The sequence below is a fragment of the Stegostoma tigrinum genome, chromosome 18 (genome assembly GCF_030684315.1).
Source record: "Stegostoma tigrinum isolate sSteTig4 chromosome 18, sSteTig4.hap1, whole genome shotgun sequence".
NCBI classification, from domain to species: domain Eukaryota; kingdom Metazoa; phylum Chordata; class Chondrichthyes; order Orectolobiformes; family Stegostomatidae; genus Stegostoma; species Stegostoma tigrinum.
This window is the reverse complement of record NC_081371.1, coordinates 39,782,557-39,806,614: the sequence shown is the minus strand read 5'-3', so window position 1 is coordinate 39,806,614 and position 24,058 is coordinate 39,782,557. Positions and strand designations below refer to the sequence as shown.

The following is a 24,058-nucleotide window of genomic DNA, read 5'->3' as shown; positions in this document are numbered from 1 at the left end:
AAACCCACTTCACAGAGGGATTGAACCTACAATCAATTGTTAAAGCATCTTATAAAATGTTTAAGTTTTCTGAGGTTTTCATACGTTTATATTCATTCACCTGTCTGATCAATGGAGCCTCTGGAAAGAATAACTGAATGTGATTCTCATTATAGTCTGGTAGCCATGTTGTGAAGTGTCTTTTAATTAAGTCTGGTGTTTCTAGAAAGTCCCAACTCTTCCCATATCATTTAAAGTTATCACCAGAAGCATAGGAGGGAATAGATCAGCCAGTATCAAAAACTCACTAGTGGAAGAGAATCATACCTGCATCCTTCCACCGCCATGCCACAGCAGCTTTAATAATGTTGACACAGTGCAGTCACATGTACTTCATAGCCATTCATAGGCGAAACACTCAAGAATAGAATATGTTTGGCTGCTTTTCTCTTATCCTCTGCATATATACCTAGTTCCAAATCACGTCAACTTGTCCAGCAAGCTTGCACTTACGTGTGATAAATGATCTATTGTCCAAAATTTTTCCATTTCGCATTGATTTTATGGTAAAATAGTAGTTCATATTTTCCTTAAGGTCATACAGTATGATATTTGATCCTTCAGCAGATCTCTGGACAATTGAAAGAAAACTGCATCATGATTAATGGTGACTGAGGATAAATGCTGAAACAAATCCAAATGAATGCAAAGCAGAATGACTTAATTTGCTTATTTAACGTGAGGAAACGATGTGGTAAATTCAAAAAAACTACACCAGAAATATTTCCTAATATATGCAAAGGTCTACAACTTTATAGACAAAGCCCTTTGATTATCTTTTCATTTACATTTCTGGAAACTAATTTAGTTACTTATAAAAAAAATCACTTAAGCTAAATTAATGTACATTGATAATTTTATGTTTATGCTTCTGTTTTAACAACTGAATACATCAAATATGCCCCAATATTTGCCTGAATGCAATTTTCTAGCTTTATCTAAATTTAATAAAATCAGTCTTCCAAATCAGAAATAGTTTGCTTTAAGTAGTATCAGTGCATCCTTGTTGGGGCTGATCTCACCACAAAATTGGAAAAAAGTGGAGAAAATGTTCCATATGTGACCAAGTATCTTTCTGCTTGTAATCCATCAGGAAAAGGATTCCATTCAATCAAAACATTCCTTGTTGTTGCTCTGTTCTGGGTTAACTGGCAATCCAAACAACCTGTGGGCTGGAATATATATTCTTTTTAAATCATTTTATAGAGGTGTTCTTGTATGTGAAACACAAAATCTTAGCATGCAGGTATAGCAATTAATTTGGAAGCAAATGGAATGTTGGCCTTTATCACAACAGGCATGAGAATAACAGCCCAGCCCTAGCTGCCCTTGAACTGTGTGGCTTGCTGGGCCATTTCAGCTGGCAATTGAGAGACAACCATAAAGTAGGGAAGTCTTGCCACAAATGCACAGGAAATTGGTGAGACTCCTCCTGAAGCTCTGTGCACAATTTTGGTCTCCTCATTTAAGGAGAGATATACTTGCGACAGAACAAACTCAGAGAACATTCATTCGGCTGCATCCTGAGATGAAGTGGTTTGCTTACTGGAAAAGTTGAGCAGGTTGAATCTATACTAATTGAAGCTTAGTAGAATGCGAGATAATCTTATTGAAACAAATAACATTCTGAAGGAGCTTGGTGGAGTAGATGTTGAGACGATGTTTCCCCTCATGGGAGAAACTAGAATTAAGGGACACATTTCGTAAGTAAAAGATCTCTGTTTGAAGCTGAAAATTCTCTTCCACAGATAACAGTGGAGGCTGGTTCATTGAATGCATTCAAGATTGTGTCAAGCAACTCGTTGAAGTACAAGGGAAATGAAAGTTATAGGGAACCGGCAGGAAAGTAGAGTTAAGGACCATCAGTTGAGCCATTACCTTATAAAATATAAGAGGCCCTCAATTTATGATTGTTCAACTTAATAGACACTTGTAGTTATGAATGTGCTCTTGTTCAGGGGTGTAATTTTAAAGATCCAACATATGACCATTTCCTGTCCTCACGAGCAGCTCCTTTGTATTGTCCTGTTTTGTGTTATGACTTGCAAACTAACTGATTTACAAGTGGACTTAAGAACAGAACCTGTAATGTAGAAGAGATAATGGGAACTGCAGATGCTGGAGATTCCAAGATAATAAAATGTGAGGCTGGATGAACACAGCAGGCCAAGCAGCATCTCAGGAGCACAAAAGCTGACGTTTCGGGCCTAGACCCTTCATCAGAGAGGGGGATGGGGGGAGGGAACTGGAATAAATAGGGAGAGAGGGGGAGGCGGACCGAAGATGGAGAGTAAAGAAGATAGGTGGAGAAGGTGTGGGTGGGGAGGTAGGGAGGGGATAGGTCAGTCCAGGGAAGACGGACAGGTCAAGGAGGTGGGATGAGGTTAGTAGGTAGCTGGGGGTGCGGCTTGGGGTGGGAGGAAGGGATGGGTGAGAGGAAGAACCGGTTAGGGAGGCAGAGACAGGTGACAGGTTGGACTGGTTTTGGGATGCAGTGGGTGGGGGGGAAGAGCTGGGCTGGTTGTGTGGTGCAGTGGGGGGAGGGGATGAACTGGGCTGGTTTAGGGATGCAGTGGGGGAAGGGGAGATTTTGAAACTGGTGAAGTCCACATTGATACCATATGGCTGCAGGGTTCCCAGGCGGAATATGAGTTGCTGTTCCTGCAACCTTCGGGTGGCATCATTGTGGCAGTGCAGGAGGCCCATGATGGACATGTCATCAAGAGAATGGGAGGGGGAGTGGAAATGGTTTGCGACTGGGAGGTGCAGTTGTTTGTTGCGAACTGAGCGGAGGTGTTCTGCAAAGCGGTCCCCAAGCCTCCGCTTGGTTTCCCCAATGTAGAGAAAGCCGCACCGGGTACAGTGGATGCAGTATACCACATTGGCAGATGTGCAGGTGAACCTCTGCTTAATGTGGAATGTCATCTTGGGGCCTGGGATGGGGGTGAGGGAGGAGGTGTGGGGACAAGTGTAGCATTTCCTGCGGTTGCAGGGGAAGGTGCCGGGTGTGGTGGGGTTGGAGGGCAGTGTGGAGCGAACAAGGGAGTCACGGAGAGAGTGGTCTCTCCGGAAAGCAGACAGGGGTGGGGATGGAAAAATGTCTTGGGTGGTGGGGTCGGATTGTAAATGGCGGAAGTGTCGGAGGATAATGCGTTGTATCCGGAGGTTGGTAGGGTGGTGTGTGAGAACGAGGGGGATCCTCTTGGGGCGGTTGTGGCGGGGGCGGGGTGTGAGGGATGTGTCGCGGGAAATGCGGGAGACGCGGTCAAGGGCGTTCTCAATCACCGTGGGGGGGATGTTGCGGTCCTTAAAGAACTTGGACATCTGGGATGTGCGGGAGTGGAATGTCTTATCGTGGGAGCAGATGCGGCGGAGGCGGAGGAATTGGGAATAGGGGATGGAATTTTTGCAGGAGGGTGGGTGGGAGGAGGTGTATTCTAGGTAGCTGTGGGAGTCGGTGGGCTTGAAATGGACATCAGTTACAAGCTGGTTGCCTGAGATGGAGACTGAGAGGTCCAGGAAGGTGAGGGATGTGCTGGAGATGGCCCAGGTGAACTGAAGGTTGGGGTGGAAGGTGTTGGTGAAGTGGATGAACTGTTTGAGCTCCAACACCTTCCACCCCAACCTTCAGTTCACCTGGGCCATCTCCAGCACATCCCTCACCTTCCTGGACCTCTCAGTCTCCATCTCAGGCAACCAGCTTGTAACTGATGTCCATTTCAAGCCCACCGACTCCCACAGCTACCTAGAATACACCTCCTCCCACCCACCCTCCTGCAAAAATTCCATCCCCTATTCCCAATTCCTCCGCCTCCGCCGCATCTGCTCCCACGATAAGACATTCCACTCCCGCACATCCAAGATGTCCAAGTTCTTTAAGGACCGCAACTTCCCCCCCACGGTGATTGAGAACGCCCTTGACCGCGTCTCCCGCATTTCCCGCGACACATCCCTCACACCCCGCCCCCGCCACAACCGCCCCAAGAGGATCCCCCTCGTTCTCACACACCACCCTACCAACCTCCGGATACAACGCATTATCCTCCGACACTTCCGCCATTTACAATCCGACCCCACCACCCAAGACATTTTTCCATCCCCACCCCTGTCTGCTTTCCGGAGAGACCACTCTCTCCGTGACTCCCTTGTTCGCTCCACACTGCCCTCCAACCCCACCACACCCGGCACCTTCCCCTGCAACCGCAGGAAATGCTACACTTGTCCCCACACCTCCTCCCTCACCCCCATCCCAGGCCCCAAGATGACATTCCACATTAAGCAGAGGTTCACCTGCACATCTGCCAATGTGGTATACTGCATCCACTGTACCCGGTGCGGCTTTCTCTACATTGGGGAAACCAAGCGGAGGCTTGGGGACCGCTTTGCAGAACACCTCCGCTCAGTTCGCAACAAACAACTGCACCTCCCAGTCGCAAACCATTTCCACTCCCCCTCCCATTCTCTTGATGACATGTCCATCATGGGCCTCCTGCACTGCCACAATGATGCCACCCGAAGGTTGCAGGAACAGCAACTCATATTCCGCCTGGGAACCCTGCAGCCATATGGTATCAATGTGGACTTCACCAGTTTCAAAATCTCCCCTTCCCCCACTGCATCCCTAAACCAGCCCAGTTCATCCCCTCCCCCCACTGCACCACACAACCAGCCCAGCTCTTCCCCCCCACCCACTGCATCCCAAAACCAGTCCAACCTGTCACCTGTCTCTGCCTCCCTAACCGGTTCTTCCTCTCACCCATCCCTTCCTCCCACCCCAAGCCGCACCCCCAGCTACCTACTAACCTCATCCCACCTCCTTGACCTGTCCGTCTTCCCTGGACTGACCTATCCCCTCCCTACCTCCCCACCCACACTCTCTCCACCTATCTTCTTTACTCTCCATCTTCGGTCCGCCTCCCCCTCTCTCCCTATTTATTCCAGTTCCCTCCCCCCATCCCCCTCTCTGATGAAGGGTCTAGGCCCGAAACGTCAGCTTTTGTGCTCCTGAGATGCTGCTTGGCCTGCTGTGTTCATCCAGCCTCACATTTTATTATCCTGTAATGTAGAAGGTTTGGTGAGCTAATTTGCTAACTACTGCTTTTTATTGTAATACTATGATCTGATGTGGAGGACAGATAAACTTAAATCTTTTGATTTTTCCTAAACAGTTTCCAGTTTTATTGAGAACACTATCCTTTCAGTATCACAACGTTTAAGAAGGTAAGCTGATTATTTTCATGAATGAGTAACAAACAACTTGCACATAAATATCACCCTTCATGATCTTAAGACATCGCAAAACACTTGGACAAATAAAATTCTTTTAAAGTATAATCACTCAGAATTTACCAGTCAAGATCGCACAAACAGCAACGAAATAAATGACAAGATAATAATTTAGTAATGTTGATTAAGGGACAAACATTTGAACTGAACCCTAAGCTAACCCTCAGGTTAAACTCATTGCAAGTCATTTCTCTCGAAGAAGAGACAGAACTACAGTGACTTTGCCTTTAACTTTTCCTATTAGGTTACCTTTGTTGAAATTCCAGATTTTTAATGAGTTGAAATTTGACAACATGCCATCATGCAGTAAAACACCGTGTTTCCCACGATTTCAGCCTGGGGCCCTAGATTACTAGTCCAGTGACATTAATACGCAACCTCACTGTTCCTCTGACAGAGCAACAAGGCTAAAGCAAAAAGGTAGGTCATAATTTCACTTTTGAAAAATACACCAGTTTCCTGCACAAATTACATCTACTTTCCTAGTTGCATCCAATGAGGTGACTCAACTTCAATTTAATATTTAAACACAGATTTCTAATCAAACCCAAGGCAATATATTTGCTTTATTATAATTACACTTTGAAAGATAAACTTTTGAAGAGTTGATAGCTTTGATTTACAGCTATTCTTTTTGTTCTTTGATGGTACTGTGGTGTGTAGATAATGAATAGAAAGCTTTTCATTGCAGTGACTTTTTGCCATTATCTATTTCTACCATTTTTGACAAGCAACAAAGATCTAAATATATTTTTGGAAAAGATTTATTTTACTACTTGTTATATTTTTCAGTGTTTATGTATCAATGATAAGGTTAATTACCAGTAACTGCTAAGTTTGTGTAATATATTAGAAAGTTTCATTGTGATTAATGATCTCGAGTACATATAATCTCTCTTTTTCAGATCTCTTTATGGCCCCTGCAATTATGCTGTAGCATAATGGAAAGTATAAATAACCATGATCAAGATATTTTGTTGTTAACATTACTGTGAAAATATTGCTCTTCACTTTAATACATACTACAGCAATGCTAAAGATTGCTTTCATTGTTCAATAGTATATATAGTCTTACCTGAAAAGCACATTTTGTAATAAACAAAAGCAAAATGGTCTTGTCCATCTGATCAACTTCTTTACCTTGCTCGATGCAGTATTTCAGTAACTGTCTGCATAAAGTGCGCCTTTACTCCAGAAAGATGTTGGATAAAACAACCAAGGCTAAATACAAAAAAAAGGATGAAACAGCTTGCTTAAAGGGAACTACTTTTTGATTCAGAAATTTATAGGAGTTTATAATGACCAGATTAATATAATGGAGATGCATAGATCGATATCAGATTTGCACAAAATCTAAAATACAAATACGCAATACTACACTCACAGCAAATTTGTGTTAGGAACGTATGGCAACCAGCGCAAAGCTAGCCTACAGTACACTGAGATAACAACATGCTATTTTCCAATGTCAGGTCATTTGAATAATTAACATATGTAAAATAAGCAAAGCTTTGCACCAATTGTTAGCCTTGCTCAACATTAAAGAACACGCCGTGCCAGTTCAGAAGAAAAGTGTATGCTTATAAAGGCAGTCTTTTGATTATTCAGACTGAATTTAAATATTTATTAGCACTTAATGAGGTTTGAGAAGTGGATGGAACAAGTGCCAAACAAAAATGAAGTGTAAATACACTCAGCGCGGTGTATGAATGAAACAAATGTTGAAATGGTGCACAATCACTGCACTATTTAATCAAATACAAAATGGCATTGCTGCATCTTCATGCAATGATTATAACACCTTCCCTAATGGGAAATGGTAGTCGAATTCAATGTCCAGGATTATTTGTGAGCATTGGATTGAACCAAACTCCAAGAAATGTTCTATACAAGTCAAACTGTTGCAAACAAGAAGTGCAGGAGAAACTCAGCAGGGCTGGCAGCATCTCAAGGAGAGAAACAGAGTCAACAGTTCAAGTCCAGTGACCCTTCATCAGAACATACAACACCTAGAAAATGATGGTACTTATGTTACTGATGGGGATACTAGTGAATCAGATAGATGGAATCAGTGCTCTCAGGAAGCAGAAGAGAAAGGAAAGCAAACAAAGTGATTGATGATAGTGATCCAGTAAAGACTTGGTGATAACAGGATTTGTGAAAAATGGTTTAGCTATGCTAAGGGCCGTTGATATAGGACCTGGGGATGTGGGTGCGCTTGTGTGGCATTAACTGACATGGAGGGATGTTTATGCTCTGAAATTGTTCAATTCAATATTGAGTCCTGAGGTCTGCAAGGTATCCAGGCAGAAGATGAGGCATTGTCACTCCTACTTGTGGTGAGCTTCACTGGAGCACTGCAGCAGACCTGACACAGAAATGTTGGTATGGACACATGGTGGAGCGTTGAAGTGGACTCATGAAAAGTATTTCATGAAAAGTGGGCTAGGTGAATGGTTTGCTGAACTATTTCACTCTATTTGATTTGATTGTCACATGTACTCATCTACAAGAGTACAGGAGTACAGTGAAAAGTGTATGTCACCGCACAATATGCCATCTTAGGTGCAGGTACCTAAACACAGAATCTTAACAAGGTAGAAAGGAAGAACAAAGTTAAAAGTTAAACATTGCAGCAATTATGATATTGTGTAAAACATACAAAATAAGATTAAAAAATTACACACTGCAGACTCTGTCTACTTAGTTTGACAATTTAGCTTAATAATTTCAGGGAATAAGCACTTCCTTCTATTTCTGTTACCACCCCACCTCATTCCATACCTGCCAGGTCCTGTCCTCTATAAGATTCACTCAGCATAGCCAACACATTTTAAAGTACTCACAGTCCCCATTATCATCTTTTCTTCCCTACATTACTATCAGCAATCCAATCGTCTGCTTTGCATTTTTGTCTATTTCTGGGCACTGTCTCCATCCATCTATCTCATCCTTAATAATCCTTGAAAAGGTGGTGCTAAGTCATCTACTTTAACTATTGCTTTCCAATTGGTATTAGTGCGTCCACAGAGCTGTTGAGGAGGGAGCTTCCTCAATTTTGACCCGACAGCAGGCAAGGAAATGTAAGATTGTTGCAAGTCATCAAGGTGGGGTGGATTATATGAGTGTTATAATCTTAGCCTTCAGTGACCCCCTACCCGCAATGTCCACCTTGACTAAAACGTTTCTGGTGAGTTAGCCAATGAGCTTTACCAATGGTTCAAATGCTGATATAACATTGGAACAGCATTAACAGCTTTAAAACAAGACTTCTTATCTGTGGAGGAAGTCCTTATTCACAGAGCAAACTGGATGCCCAGTGGCACTGCAGTACCAGAAGTGCCAGCTGGAAGCTGTAGCCACGACTGTGATTACTGTCAATCCTGACAAAGTTTAGCCAGGGACAGAGACGTAGTCCAGTGTATTGCTGGGACTAGGCTGATAGTTCCCAGCCGGGTTTGGCAGTGACAGGAATGTTGAGGGTGCCCGATTTCAGATGCCGAAGTAGACAAAATTACAATTTTAGGTGGTGCCACTGATGGACTAAGGAAACAAACGACCAACAGGACACCTTCCCCACTTACACAACATCATCCCAGCCACACAGAGTGAGGTCTACATTGCAGTGGATCAAGTACCATTAATTAGTGACTCATGGATGGGTGGGCATCTGATCGATTGGGTAGGGGTAAATAGCCAGTGGGAAGAACCCACTGAGTTTTAGGAACCCACCAACATTTATAAGCTGCTGTCGATGCAGTTTAAAATCAAGACGTGTGCAATTTTGAAGGAAACCTGCTGCTGGTTTTGTTCCCATCCATCTGTTGAACTTGTCGTTCCAGGTGGCAGAGAACACAGATTTGGAAAACAGTGTCAAACAAGCCTGGATATGCGCAGCAGTGCATCTTTTATAAGTGCTGCTACTTTGTGTTGGTGGAGGGAGTGAATGTATAAGGTGGAAAATACTGTGCTGATCAAGCAAGGTTGCTTTGTTCTCGACTGTGTCAACCCTACTTGAATGTGACTGCAGCCACACTCATCCAGGAAAGTGGAGCATGTTCAACTGCATTCTTGAAATGTACCCCGTGGATCATGCCTTGTGGAGCAAAAAGGTGGGTGAACTGCTGCAGAATTCCCAGCTGCTGACCTGTTCTTGAAGCCACAGTATTTTTGTCCAATTAAGTTTATAGTCAATGACTACCCTCAAAATGCTGATGGTGGGCAAATTTTGTAAAGACAATACTGGTAAATGTCGAAAAGAAGCCAGTAGATTCTCTCATGTTGGAGGTGACCATTCCCTGACACTTGTGTGACACAAATGTTACTTGTCACTTACAAGCTATAACTTGAAAGTCACCCATATCTTGTCGCGTGCAGACATGGACTACTTCAGTGTCTAAAGATTTGTGAATGGTACTGAACACTGCGCAATAATCAATTTCCACATTGTTGAGTGGATGCCTGCCTTGTCGATGCACTGTGATAGTGTGGTTAAAGATACGGTTAGTTGTGCAGCAAAGACATCCCATTGATAGGTCTCTAAATGATTAGATATTTTCCAACATGTACCCTTATAATCATTGTTCCTGACTTGTCAACTACAACATTCTGATTTATTTTTGTTACCAACAATGTTAAAATAGTCTTTGTGAACCTAATGTAATTGGAAATGACTGATAGGCATAATTTGTGTTTGTCATATATACTTCAGGTAAACGATTCAAGCGACTTCTTGTACAATAACTTCTGGTACGATGAATTAAGAGTGCAAAAGCTAAATCCATTTAAATGTCAGCCGGTTCATTTTGAACATATATTGCTTTAAACTCTCCAACAGTAAATCATTGAAGTGGTCCACTGTAGAAACAGGATGATTGGCCCATTATGTGTGTATCAGCTCTATGAATGAGCATTGTAACTATATGTTTTCTCCTGTCCTCTCACCATAATCCTGCATATGGATTTCTATTCAAATAATCATCTAATTCCGCCCATGAATGCTTTAATTGAACTTGCCTCCACCACACTTCCAGATAATGCAAGTTCAAACTAAATTTTGTGTAAATGGTTAAACTGAAATTCTTATTCAACAGCATTGTTATTTCCTGGCACTTTTTTGCCTCAGAACCTTTGCTCTTGTCAAACTACTGCTTCTTGAATACTTATTTCTTGGATTGCCTTACAAATACAAAATTCCAAACTTGTATTCTTGTTGTTCTGTCTGCAATATTGATACACAAATAGTGGGGTCGATGGGACCTCTCAGGTCAGGGGGTTGACAGACAGAAGCTATTGTCTCGACTTAAGAACTACATTAATTCCTAGTGCTAAATGTAAGAAATTCAACTGCATCATAGAGTTTCTCAAGAAACTTTTGACTTTCAAATTCCTAATTTCGCCAATGTCAAAGACTTTTCTAAAATAAAGGACCATAATTTATTTCTAAATTCATCACAATGTTAATGGCATCACTGTTGTTATGTGAAAATGCTACATCAATTTTATACATTGGAAGTTCAGATATAAAAACAGAACTCCAGCACCTGGAATCTGTAATGTCTCACTTTACCAGTTGTTTCATAAAAAGAGCATCTCACTGTACAGCCATGATCAATATGCATTGAATGGTATGAAGTTGCAGTGCATGTATCTACTAATAAGTGTATGACCTAAACTTGTCACAAAAAGTCAGTTAAGGACAAAGGCCTGAGGACCAGATAGGGCATTTGGCCCTTTGAGCCAGCTCCATCAATGGTTGAGACTACAAACAAATCATGGTTGATGTGTCTGCGGTCTCAACTGTCATTTTCTGTCTGTACCTCCTAATCAAAAGTCAATCTAAATCATCCTTGAATAAATTTAAAGATTCAATCTCCAATGCATTCTGGGAAAGAGAATTTCACACTCTAATTGACTGCTGAGGGAAAAAAATAAACTCCTCACCTCTGTCTTAACAGGGAGATTGCTTATACTTTAACTGTATCTCAAGTTTTAGTCCCCCCACAGAAGAGGAAAAATTTGTTTCATATCCATCCTATCCAGTCCTCTGAAGATCTTTGATATTTCATTAGATCACCTCTCATTCTTCTAAACTCCAAAAAAAAGGCCTCAACTTTTGCACACAAAATAAGCCCTGCTTCACAGGATTGACTTGACTGAACCTTTGCTGATCTAGTTATAAAGCAATGACATCTTTTACATAGAACATAGAGCATAGAACATTACAGCACAGTACAGGCCCTTCGGCCCTCGATGTTGTGCTGACCTGTCATACCGATCTCAAGCCCATCTAACCTACACTATTCCATGTACGTCCATATGCTTGTCCAATGACGACTTAAATGTACCTAAAGTTGGCGAATCTACTACCGTTGCAGGCAAAGTGTTCCATTCCCTTACTACTCTGAGTAAAGAAACCACCTCTGACATCTGTCCTATATCTTCAACCCCTCAATTTAAAGCTATGCCACCTCATGCTCGCCATCACCATCCAAGGAAAAAGGCTCTCCCTATCCACCCTTTCTAACTGTCTGATTATTTTATATGTTTCAATTAAGTCACCTCTCAACCTTCTTCTCTCTAATGAAAACAGCCTCAAGTCCCTCAGCCTTTCCTCGTAAGACCTTCCCTCCATACCAGGCAACATCCTAGTAAATCTCCTTTGCACCCTCTCCAAAGCTTCCACATCCTTCTTATAATGCGGTGACTAGAACTGTACACAATACTCCAAGTGCGGCCGCACCAGAGTTTTGTACGGCTTCACCATAACCTCTTGGTTCCGGAACTCGATCCCTCTATTAATAAAAGCTAAAACACCGTATGCCTTCTTAACAGCCCTGTCAACCTGGGTGGCAACTTTCAAGGATCTGTGTACATGGACACCAAGATCTCTCTGCTCATCTACACTACTAAGAATATTACCATTAGCCCTGTACTTTGCCTTCTGGTTACTCCTACCAAAGTGCATCACCTCACACTTGTCTGCATTAAACTCCATTTGCCACCTCTCAGCCCAGCTCTGCAGCTTATCTATGTCTCTCTGCAACCTACAGCATCCTTCGTCACTATCCACAACTCCACCGACCTTAGTGTCGTCTGCAAATTTACTAACCCATCCTTCTACACCCTCATCCAGGTCATTTATAAAAATGACGAACAGCAGTGGACCCAACACCGACCCTTGCGGTACACCACTAGTAACTGGTCTCCAGGATGAACATTTCCCATCAACTACCACCCTCTGTCTTCTTTCAGCAAGCCAATTTCCAATCCAAACTGCGATATCTCCCACAATCCCATTCCTCCGCATTTTGTACAATAGCCTATTGTGGGGAACCTTATCGAACGCCTTGCTGAAATCCATATACACCACATCAACGGGTTTACTCTCATCTACCTGTTTGGTCACCTTCTCAAAGAACGCAATAAGGTTTGTGAGGCATGACCTTCCCTTCACAAAACTCAAATAAGAATGCCAAATCTGTACATCGTTTCATCAATTCCCAGGAAGCTGCAGGAAAACTTTCCTATTCCAATATTCCATTTTCCTTGCAATGTAGAATGACTTAATTGGGCTCTCTAATTGTTTGCTGTACCCGCACACTGACTTTCTTGTCCATTTCAGTCAAAATATTCTTATAATAAGAAGACCTCTCTGGCACTGAGGTTTATTTTGAAATGTGAAGTCTTCTTCATTCAGATTTTAATTGTTGTTGAAGACTTTGGACAAATAAAAGGTGGATTTTTTTTTAAAGAAGTTTAGTTTCTGTTTTTTGTTCTTTCTTTTAACGTAATTGTTCTGCCCATCCCTATCCTTTTCTTTCATTAATTGATTTAACTTTGAATTTACCAGCGTATCTTTTGCATTGGACTTACATATCCTATTTCCATTACATTTTCAGCTCAGACTTCCAGCAGTTTAATATGCAAAAGATTCAGAAACTTCAATGTGCTGAGTGAGTCTAACTAATGACAGATGTAATAACAATCATTCTTACAATGTTGTGTCAGATGTCGCGGTGGGAGAACACTTTGGCGACAGTGACCACAACAGCCTCGCATTTACCACAGCCATAGAAAGGGAAAGGAGCAGTTACCAGGGGAAGATATTTAACTGGGGAAAAGGAAACTATGACGCTATCAGACAGGAGTTGGGAAGTACAGATTGGGAGCAATTGTTCCACAGAAGGGGCACAGCAGACATGTGGAGACTGTTTGTGGAGCAGTTGTTGCGAGTGATGCATCAATTTGTTCCTCTGAGACAGGCAAGAAGGGGTAAGATTAAGGAGCCTTGGATGACGGGAACGGAGGTGCTTCTCATCAAAAACAAAAAGGCAGCTTACGTACGGTGGAGGAAGCAAGGGTCTAGCATAGCTTTAGAGGATTACAGGCTTGCTCGGAAGGAGCTCAAAAGTGGGCTGAGGAGGGCCAGGAGGGGACAAGAAAAAGGCTTGGCAGGAAGGATTAGGGAGAACCCGAAGGCATTTTACTCACATGTGAGGAATAACAGAATGATCAGGGAGAAGGTAGGGCCGATCAGGGATAGCGTAGGGAACTTGTGCGTGGAGCCTGAGCACATAGGGGAAGCCCTAAATGAGTTTTTTGCTTCGGTTTTCACGAAGAAAAGGGACCTTGTTGTGAATGAGAACTTTGAGGAGCAGGAAAACAGGCTTGAACAGATCAAGATTGAGGAAGTTGATGTGCTGGAAATTTTAGCAAACATTAAGATTGATAAGTCCCCAGGGCCAGACCAGATTTATCCTACGTTGCTCCAGGAAGCGAGAAAGGAGGTTGCTAAGCCGATGGCGAAGATCTTTGCTTCCTCACTCTCCACAGGAGTTGTACCGGAAGATTGGAGGGAGGCAAATGTTGTTCCTCTTTACAGGAAAGGGAATAGGGAAATCACTGGAAATTACAGACCAGTCAGTCTTATGTCTGTGGTCAGCAAGGTTTTGGAAAGAATTCTGAGGGATAGGATTTATGACTATTTGGAAAAGCATAGCCTGATTAAAGGGAGTTAGTATGGCTTTGTGAGGGGCAGGTCATGCCTTACAAATCTTATTGATTTCTTTGAGGAGGTCACGAGACAGGTTGACGAGGGTCGAGCAGTGGATGTTGTGTACATGGACTTCAGCAAGGCATTTGATAAGGTTCCACATGGCAGGCTCATTCATAAAGTCAGGAGGTATGGGATACAGGGTGATTTGGCTGACTGGATTCAGAATTGGTTGGCTGACAGGAGGCAGAGAGTGGTTGTAGATGGTAAGTATTCTGCCTGGAGGTCAGTGCTGAGCAGTGCCCCGCAGGGCTCTGTTCTTGGGCTTCTGCTCTTTGTAGTTTTTATAAATGACTTGGATGAGGAGGTTGAGGGGTGGGTTAGTATGTTTGCTGATAACACAAAGGTTGGAGGTGTCGTTGATAGTATCGAGGGCTATTGCAGGCCTCAGTGAGACATTGACAGAATGCAGAGCTGGGCTGAGAAATAGCAGATGGAGTTCAACCTGGATAAATGCGAAGTGATGCATTTTGGAAGGTCGAAATTAAATGCTGAATATAGGATTAAAGGCAGGATTCTTGGCAGTGTGGAGGAACAGCGGGATCTTGGTGTTCAAGTGCATAGCTCCCTCAAAGTGTCACCCAAGTGGATAAGGTTGTTAAGAAAGCATATGGTGTTTTGGCTTTCATTAACAGGGGGATTGAGTTTAAGAGCCACAAGGTTATGCTGCAGCTCTACAAAACCCTGGTGAGACCACACTTGGAATATTGTGTCCAGTTCTGGTCACCCTATTATAGGAAAGATGTGGAGGCTTTGGAGAGGGTGCAAAGGAGGTTTACCAGGATGCTGCCTGGACTGGAGGGCTTGTCTTATGAGGAGAGGTTGACTGAGCTCGGACTTTTCTCTCTGGAGAGAAGGAGGAAGAGAGGTGACCTGATCGAGGTGTACAAGGTAATGAGAGGCATGGATAGAGTCGATAGCCAGAGGCCTTTCCTCAGGGAAGGATTGACTGCCATGAGGGGTCATAGTTTTAAGGTGTTAGGAGGAAGGTATAGAGGAGATGTCAGAGGGAGGTTCTTCACTCAGAGTTGTGAGCGCATGGAATAGTTTGCCAGTGGTAGTCATGGAAGCGGAGTCATTAGTGACATTAAGCGGCTGCTGGACATGCACACGGACAGCAGTGAATTGAGGGGAATGTAGATTAGGTTATTTTATGTTTGGATTGGGATGATTCCACGGCATAACATTGTGGGCCAAAGGGCCTGTACTGTGCTGGACTTTTCTATAAAAGCAATAAACATAACTTCTGGTTCAAATCCCTCTGATAGAAAAATGGTCAAAAAGCCTAAATAGTGACAATTGAGTTATCTATCAGCAGGCAGTGAATTATTAGGACTGTGGATGAAAAATAATTAAATACATTTCACACTATTCAGAGGTTCAAATAAAGTAGCAAAATGTGCGTAAATTATTTGTTAATTAGTAGTTTTCTAGTCATTGACAATAATTATCCAACATGGTTTGCAGGAAATCATTATTTGTAATCCTTGGTATTGGTTTTTGTCTTATTCTATCATCAAAATGGGGTGCCACTGGCAAGGCCACCACTTGTTGCCCAATTCTAATTGCCTTTAAAACTTGCTAGGTTATCTCAGGGAAAGCACTTAGGAATTAATCACATAGCTGTGAGTCCAGAGTCACATGTAGGCCAGATCATGTAGAGACAGCAAGTTTACTTCTCTGTAGGGTATTACTGAGCCAAATGTTTTTACACAACCTAGTTGCATGATCACCCTTGATAACGTTATCTTTTAATCTCAGATTTTATTTAATTTCCACCAAATGCCATTATGGAATTTGAACATATTATGCCATATCTAGAATAACTGGCGTAATGACTAAACCAGTTGTCATCATTTTCCCCTAAATAGATCCAATCTATTTTTGAATGATTTGTTCAATTATACCCTCCACAAATATATTGCTTTACACTTGCTGCATATCTTTAGCAATGGAATAAGTACATAACATGCATGATGTTAATTTTATAAATGCACCCAATAACAATCATTTGCTCTATATTTTTTTAAAAAATCTAACCAATACCATAGCCATCCCTCTAAACTTGCATTAAATAACTTTTATGCGTCTAGTAGTTGACATTTTTAAGACAATCCTGGTCATGACAATGAAAAGATTAAATAAGTCATATGCAGCATTTCATGAAAGCCATTTTACCGGTTAATTTCAGGTGCAAAAGTTATTTACATCTGCTATTGATCTGGAAGAGACCAATTTGTATACGTGAAACCCAGGACTCCAATTCTTCAACCCAAGGGAAAGCTTAATTGCTAAAAGAGAACTGTAATCTCAGGTAACAAAGTGTGGAGCTGGATGAACACAGCAGGCCAAGCAGCATCTCAGGAGCACAAAAACTGATGTTTCGGGCCTAGACCCTTCATCAGAGAGGGGGATGGGGAGAGGGAACTGGAATAAATAGGGAGAGAGGGGGTGGTGGACCGAAGATGGAGAGAAAAGAAGATAGGTGGAGAGGAGAGAACAGATGAGGAGGTAGGGAGGGGGTAGGTCAGTCCAAGGAAGACGGACAGGTCAAGGAGGTGGGATGAGGTTAGTAGGTAGGAAATGAAGGTGCAGCTTGAGGTGGCAGGAAAGGATGGGTGAGAGGAAGAACAGGTTAGGGAAGCAGAGACAGGCTGGGCTGGTTTTGGGATGCAGTGGGGGGAGGGGACGAGCTGGGCTGGTTTTGTGATGCAGTGGGGGGAGGGGAGATTTTGAAGCTTGTGAAGTCCACATTGATACCATTGGGCTGCAGGGTTCCCGAGCGGAATATGAGTTGCTGTTCTTGCAACCTTTGGGTGGCATCATTGTGGCACTGCAGGAGGCCCATGACGGACATGTCGTCTGAGGAATGGGAGGGGGAGTTAAAATGATTCGCGACTGGGAGGTGCAGTTGTTTGTTGCGAACCGAGTGGAGGTGTTCTGCAAAGTGGTCTCCAAGCCTCCGCTTGGTTTCCCCAATGTAGAGGAAGCCACACTGGGTACAGTGGATACAATATACCACATTGGCAGATGTGCAGGTGAACAGCTGCTTGATATGGAAGGTCATCTTGGGGCCTGGGATGGGGGTGAGGGAGGAGGTATGGGGGCAAGTGTAGCACTTCCTGCGGTTGGTGAAGTGGATGAACTGTTCAAGCTCCTCTGGTGAGCAAGGTGAGCCCCTTGCTTAGGACTGATCGTTCATCCTCAGTCAGTGGAGGTTGGGGGGATGGTGAAGGTTCGGCAGGGCTCAGTGTGGCTGTCTACTCTGGGATTGCTGGCTGTGGAGGTTTTGGGCGGAGCGATGTGGTCGTCGGGCTTTTGTCCCCCTCCACCCACACATCAACAAATACCAGTCACGTTTGGACATCGAGCAGTTTTTCCGCCGCCTTCGCCTCCACGCTTACTTCTTTAAGCGGAAAGCCAACCCTCACTCCACTGACCGCTTCACCCGCCTCCAACACAAGTCCTCCTCCTGGACACCACCCCCAAGCCTCCTACCCTCCCTTGACCTCTTCATCTCCAACTGCCATCGAGACATCAACCGTCTCAACCTCTCCACCCCTCTCACCCACTCCAACCTCTCCCCTGCAGAACGGGCAGCCCTCCGCTCCCTCCGCTCCAACCCCAACCTCACCATCAAACCTGCGGACAAGGGAGGCGCAGTGGTAGCATGGCGCACTGACCTCTACATCGCCGAGGCCAGACGCCAACTGTCCGTCACCTCCTCCTACCGCCCCCTTGACCATGACCCCAACCCCGAGCACCAAACCATCATCTCCAACACCATCCAGGACCTCATCACCTCAGGGGACCTCCCACCCATAGCCTCCAACATCATTGTTCCCCAACCCCGCATGGCCCATTTCTATCTCCTTCCCAAAATCCACAAACCTGCCTGCCCTGGTCAACCCATTGTCTCAGCCTGTTCCTGCCCCACCGAACTCATCTCCACCTATCTGGACTCCATTTTCTCCCCTTTGGTCCAGGAACTCCCTACCTACGTCCGTGACACCACCCATGCCCTCCACCTCCTCCATGACTTCCAATACCCTGGCCTCCATCACCTCATTTTCACCATGGACGTCCAGTCCCTATGCACCTGTATTCCTCATGCAGTTGGCCTCAAGGCCCTCCGCTTCTTCCTGTCCCGCAGGCCCGACCAATCCTCCTCCACCGACACCCTCATCCGCCTAGCCGAACTCGTCCTCACCCTCAACAACTTCTCTTTCGATTCCTCCCACTTCCTACAGACAAAGGGGGTGGCCATGGGTACCAGCATGGGCCCCAGCTATGCCTGCCTCTTTGTAGGTTACGTGGAACAGTCCGTTTTCCACACCTACACAGGACCCAAACCCCACCTCTTCCTCTGTTACATTGATGGCTGTATCGGCGCCAGCTCTTGCTCCCCAGAGGAGCTCGAACAGTTCATCCACTTCACCAACACCTTCCACCCCAACCTCAAGTTCACCTGGGCCATCTCCGACACATCCCTAACCTTCCTGGACCTCTCAGTCTCCATCTCAGGTAACCAGCTAGAAACTGATGTCCATTTCAAGCCCACTGACTCCCACAGCTACCTAGAATACACCTCCTCCCACCCACCCTCCTGCAAAAATTCCATCCCCTATTCCCAATTCCTCCGTGTCCGCCGCATCTGCTCCCAGGATGAGGCATTCCATTCCCGCACATCCCAGATGTCCACGTTCTTCAAGGACCGCAACTTTCCCCCCGCAGTGGTCAAGAACACCCTTGACCACGTCTCCCACATTTCCTGCAACACATCCCTCACACCCCGCCCCCGCCACAACCGGCCCCAGAGTATCCCCCTCGTTCTCACATACCACCCCACCACCAACCTCCGGATATAACGCATCATCCTCCAACACTTCTGCCATCTACAATATGACCCCACCACCCAAGCTATTTTTCCATCCCCACCCTTGTCTGCCTTCCGGAGAGACCACTCTCTCCGCGACTCACTTGTCCGCTCCACACTCCCCCCCCAACCCCACCACACCCGGCACCTTCCCCTGCAACCGCAGGAAGTGCTACACTTGCCCCCACACCTCCTCCCTCACCCCCATCCCAGGCCCCAAGATGACTTTCCATATCAAGCAGATGTTCACCTGCACATCTGCCAATGTGGTATATTGTATCCACTGTACCCAGTACAATTGTACATTGGGGAAACCAAGCGGAGGCCTGGGGACCGCTTTGCAGAACACCTCCGCTCGGTTCGCAACAAACAACTGCACCTCCTAATCGCGAACCATTTTAACTCCCCCTCCCATTCCTCAGACAACATGTCCATCATGGGCCTCCTGCAGTGCCACAATGATGCCACCCAAAGGTTGCAAGAACAGCAACTCATATTCCGCTCAGGAACCCTGCAGCCCAATGGTATCAACGTGGACTTCACAAGCTTCAAAATCTCCCCTTCCACCACTGCATCCCAAAACCAGCCCAGTTCTTCCCCTCCCCCCACTGCATCACAAAACCAGCCCAGCTCGTCCCCTCACCCCACTGCATCCCAAAACCAGCCCAGCCTGTCTCCACTTCCCTAACCTGTTCTTCCTCTCACCCATCCTTTCCTCCCACCTCAAGCTGCACCTCCATTTCCTACCTCCTAACCTCATCCCGCCTCCTTGACCTGTCCGTCTTCCCTGGACTGACCTCTCCCCTCCCTCCCTCCTCACCTATACTCTCCTCTTTACCTATCTTCTTTTCTCTCCATCTTCGGTCCGCCTCCCCCTCTCTCCCTATTTATTCCAGAACCCTCACCCCATCCCCCTCTCTGATGAAGGGTCTAGGCCCGAAACGTCAGCTTTTGTGCTCCTGAGATGCTGCTTGGCCTGCTGTGTTCATCCAGCTCCACACTTTGTTATCTTGGATTCTCCAGCATCTGCAGTTCCCATTATCACTGAAGTAATCTCAGGTAACACGAATTTACTTGAAAAATGTTTGTAATATATCTAAGGTCCACAAATAGGCTGGGCGTGTTTAAATCCAGGTTTCATACCATTATATACAAATGAAAACAACCTTAAGTATGTTCCACAAGCAGAAATCACACTGAACATTTTGAGAGCATCAACTGTTTTCATGTCTAAAGTAATTCATAAACTTGGGGAAAAACTGGAACACTTACTTATCTACTTTCCTTTATTCTTTTTAAAAAGGTGGGCACTGCCCGAGACGTATTTTCACAACTATGAACTGACCTACTAAGTCATAGTTTTTAAAAAAAAAGCTTTCATTATTCATCCCGAGGTTTCCAAGCGCGCAATTGCAACAAATGAGCTAATTACCCGCACATTTCTGCTGGCGTGCGTTTCTAATCCTCAATTTGACTGAGACCTTGTCGCTCTGTTTTCCTGCTCTCCCTCACTATTTTATTCCTTGTTGCTTCCAGTCTGATACTGAAAGCCCAAGCATCCCCCTCTGTGTGTGAATGTGCTCTGGCCAGTGTTTTCCTGCACCCACCCCCTCCCAAACATTCCCCTTTGTTCCGCAAGGATGGTGCTGCCATAGGGACGGTGGGAATTGAGCTGCGTTTGATTGACATGAGCAGCGCCCCCGGCTCAAGAAACGGACCGAAAGCATCCCGGAAATTGGGTGCAGCCACTCGCTATTTTCTCAGGCTGTATCTGCAAACACCTCACGAGCAGTCAGCAGGGTCTTTTGTGAATTTGCCTTTCTTGCCGAACAATACGTGTCCATTCGGGCTTTGTTCACACAGTAAAGATCAGTGCGTTTCATTTTATTCATTGTCATATACCCTACTGTGTGAAAGCACCATTAGAACTTTAGAAGGCTGATTATATTATTGATTTGTACTATACAAATAGGTTATGTTTCGAGGTTTGAACTTAGGTCACTTATTTCAATCACGCACAATGTTTAAGCGACGTAAAAAGATTTTAAATGGCCTAGAATTTGCTGAACTGGGACATGCTTCTTCCAGGTTATGTCAAACTTCAATGGAAAAAAAGTATCCCAACATTGGCTAGCAATGCTCCTTACAATGCTTTAGTTTCCTCTCACAGTCCAAAGATGCACAGAATAGGTGGATCAACCAGACCAACTTGCCCCACCATATCCAGGGCTGTGAGGTTTGATGAATTAGCTGTGATAAGTGCAGGGTCCTATGAGTCTGGGAGGGATGTCTTTGTCTGGGTGGAGATAACAAGGTGTAGAGCTGGATGAACACAGCAGGTCAAGCAGCATCAGAGGAGCCTTCTTCAAAAATGTGCCTTTCTGAAGAAGGGTCCAGGCCCAAAATGTCAGCTTTCCTGCTCCTCTGATGCTGCTTGGCCCGTTGTGTTCATCCTGCTCTACAACTTGTTATCTCAGGTTCTCCAGCATCGGCTGTGCGAACTATCTTTGTCAGGGTGGGACAGTTTAATTTTGTTTTCATTCTAAAAAAAAATCTCTGGAGCATTTGTGAAGGTATGATGGAGCAAATAGCCTCTTTCCACACTGTAAGGATTCTGTGAGGTTGAGTAGATCACTAGGACTGAGCTGAGGAAATTAGTGAACTTGTGTGACTCTCTAGCTCAGAAGACTAAAGATAGAAACAATTTTCAGTTTTTAGCAGAGCAGGTTCAAACTGCTGAATAACCTACCCTTTCTCCTAGTTTCACTGTTTTGTAATTCACTCTAATCTTAAAAATAACAACCCAGTTTATTTATTCTCTCCATAACATTCATCCTTAGTGATGTTTCAGGAAATTCCTTCTACATCCTTCCTACTCTCTCGATATCCTTCCTAAAAGCTGATGCTGAAATTTGACATTTCTCCAACTGGACGAGAGCCCAATGCCTCTACTTAAAAATCCTAAGGACCCTGTGAGTATCTAAAAAAAACTTCTTAACTTTCCTTTCCACTTTTCAGGGCCACCTTTCCTCTACAATCTTTGGATTTGACAATCTCTATGTACCTAAAATTGTGCCATTTATATTATAATGACACTTGCCTTTCTTTCTGCTTTACTTCATATTTCTCCATATTAAATTTCTCCAGACATACATATATCCATCCAACTCACCAATGTGCCCTGCCTTCCTGAAATCTATTACAACCATCATCGTTATTTGCTACGATTTAAAATCCTGTGTCAGCGCAAGTTTTGAAATAATGTCTACATATCCAAGTATAGGTCATCACTATTTATAAAAATGATCCGTGACATTAAATAAGGAAAGGAGAAATAAAGAACAAAATTAGATCAATCAAGATTCAACTCAAATACAGGAACAAACGGCAGAAAGGAAATACTGAATAATAGGGAGATATGAAAAGAAACAGATTGGAAAAAGAAGATGACATATTTAAAAGTTACATTCTTCAAACCTCCAAGAACACCTTACCACCTGCAGGAATGAACTTCACAGTTACAACTCTTTTTTGGGTCACTGGGTATAAGGTTGAATAATTTTGTGGGAACATAAATCTTGTCGTGAAAAAGGTCCTTACATCGTCAGGTCCTAAATTTCTACAGCTAGTGTAATTTGTTTTAACAGTGCAAATACAGAGATTGCTTGCAAATCAATCTAGCTGTAGTGCAATGGGCTCAATTATGAATCGGGGCACTGTTCTGAGAGAAGCCAATGGTTTATCTTTAAGAACTTAAGACTACAAGACATAAGATCAGAAGTAGGCTATTCAGCCCTTTGGCCTTCTCTGCCGTTTAATGAGATCCCAATAATCTGCAAATCCAGTTTCCTGCCTCTCTCCATAACCCTGGATTCCCTTATGGATTAAAAATCTGTCTCAGCCTTGAATATACTTAATGATCAATTCTCAACTGACTTCTCTGGTAAACATTTCCAACGATTCACTACCCTCTAAAAGAAGAAATTTCCCTAATTTGTGTTAAATGTGTGACTCCTTATTGCAAGATTATGCCCACTGGTTCTAGATTGTTTCCCCTAATAGGACAATCTCTCTGCATCTACCCTGACAAGTTCCCTAAGAAGCTTGTGTTTCAATGAGGCCACTTTTCTTTCTTCTATATTCCAACAAATACATGCCCAATGTACTCAATGTCTCCCCATAAGACAATGCCTCCATACCTGAGATCAGCCTATTGAGCTTTCTCTGGGCTGCCTCCAATGCCAGTATGTCTTTGCTTAGATAAAGGCCACAAAACTATTTGTAATATTCCAGCTGTGGTCTGACTAGAGTCTTGAATAGCTTGAACAAAACCTCCCTGCTTGGCCAAGCCGAGAACAAAAACATATGTCACATTGAGACTTGGAATTTAGTGGGAGGTGGGAGTAAATAGCATGAAATCACATTAAACCAGGTTTAGAAAGTTAATTTCTGTTTCAAAAAAATAATTAAGAATGCTGCAACAAGTATCTACATCCATCCCCCTTTCCACAGATATGTCAAAGAAAAACAATGTGGATAATTAAGGAGGGGTCATGCTTCAGTGAGACTAAACGTTGTATTTCCGAAGGCGAGGGCTCTACTTAATGTGAACTAGGTGACAAACAAGGAATGGGTTTGGTGAGATGAGTGCCACTTCAGTTGTGGTTTAGTCTACCAACCAATTTATACCAGCCTGGCCAAGATGGGCTAAGGAATCTTTTATCTGGGCTTAAATTCTAAACTCAGAATTATATTTAATTGGAGAAAATAATCAAAAGTTCTCTGTTTTACAGTTATTTTAA

General features: G+C 44.0%; 1 protein-coding gene and 1 long non-coding RNA gene across 7 annotated transcripts in view; one reads left to right on the top strand and one right to left on the bottom strand.

Annotated features, from left to right (window-relative positions):
• Positions 1-1,183, bottom strand: part of ptprq (protein tyrosine phosphatase receptor type Q) — a 206,009-nt gene extending 204,826 nt beyond the window's left edge. For all 6 annotated transcript variants that reach the window (XM_048549585.2, XM_048549586.2, XM_048549587.2 and 3 more), the window contains exon 1: positions 493-1,183. In XM_048549585.2, coding sequence (XP_048405542.2) covers positions 493-562 — 70 coding nt within the window. In that variant the 5' untranslated portion in view covers positions 563-1,183. The remainder of the gene's footprint in view (positions 1-492) is intronic.
• Positions 1,184-5,006: 3,823 nt separating this feature from the next.
• On the top strand, positions 5,007-6,405 carry LOC125461141 (uncharacterized). The gene is made up of 4 exons (XR_007249411.2): positions 5,007-5,113; positions 5,208-5,259; positions 5,570-5,745; positions 6,231-6,405. It is a non-coding gene; the product is annotated as an uncharacterized LOC125461141 (long non-coding RNA).
• Positions 6,406-24,058: the final 17,653 nt, after the last annotated feature.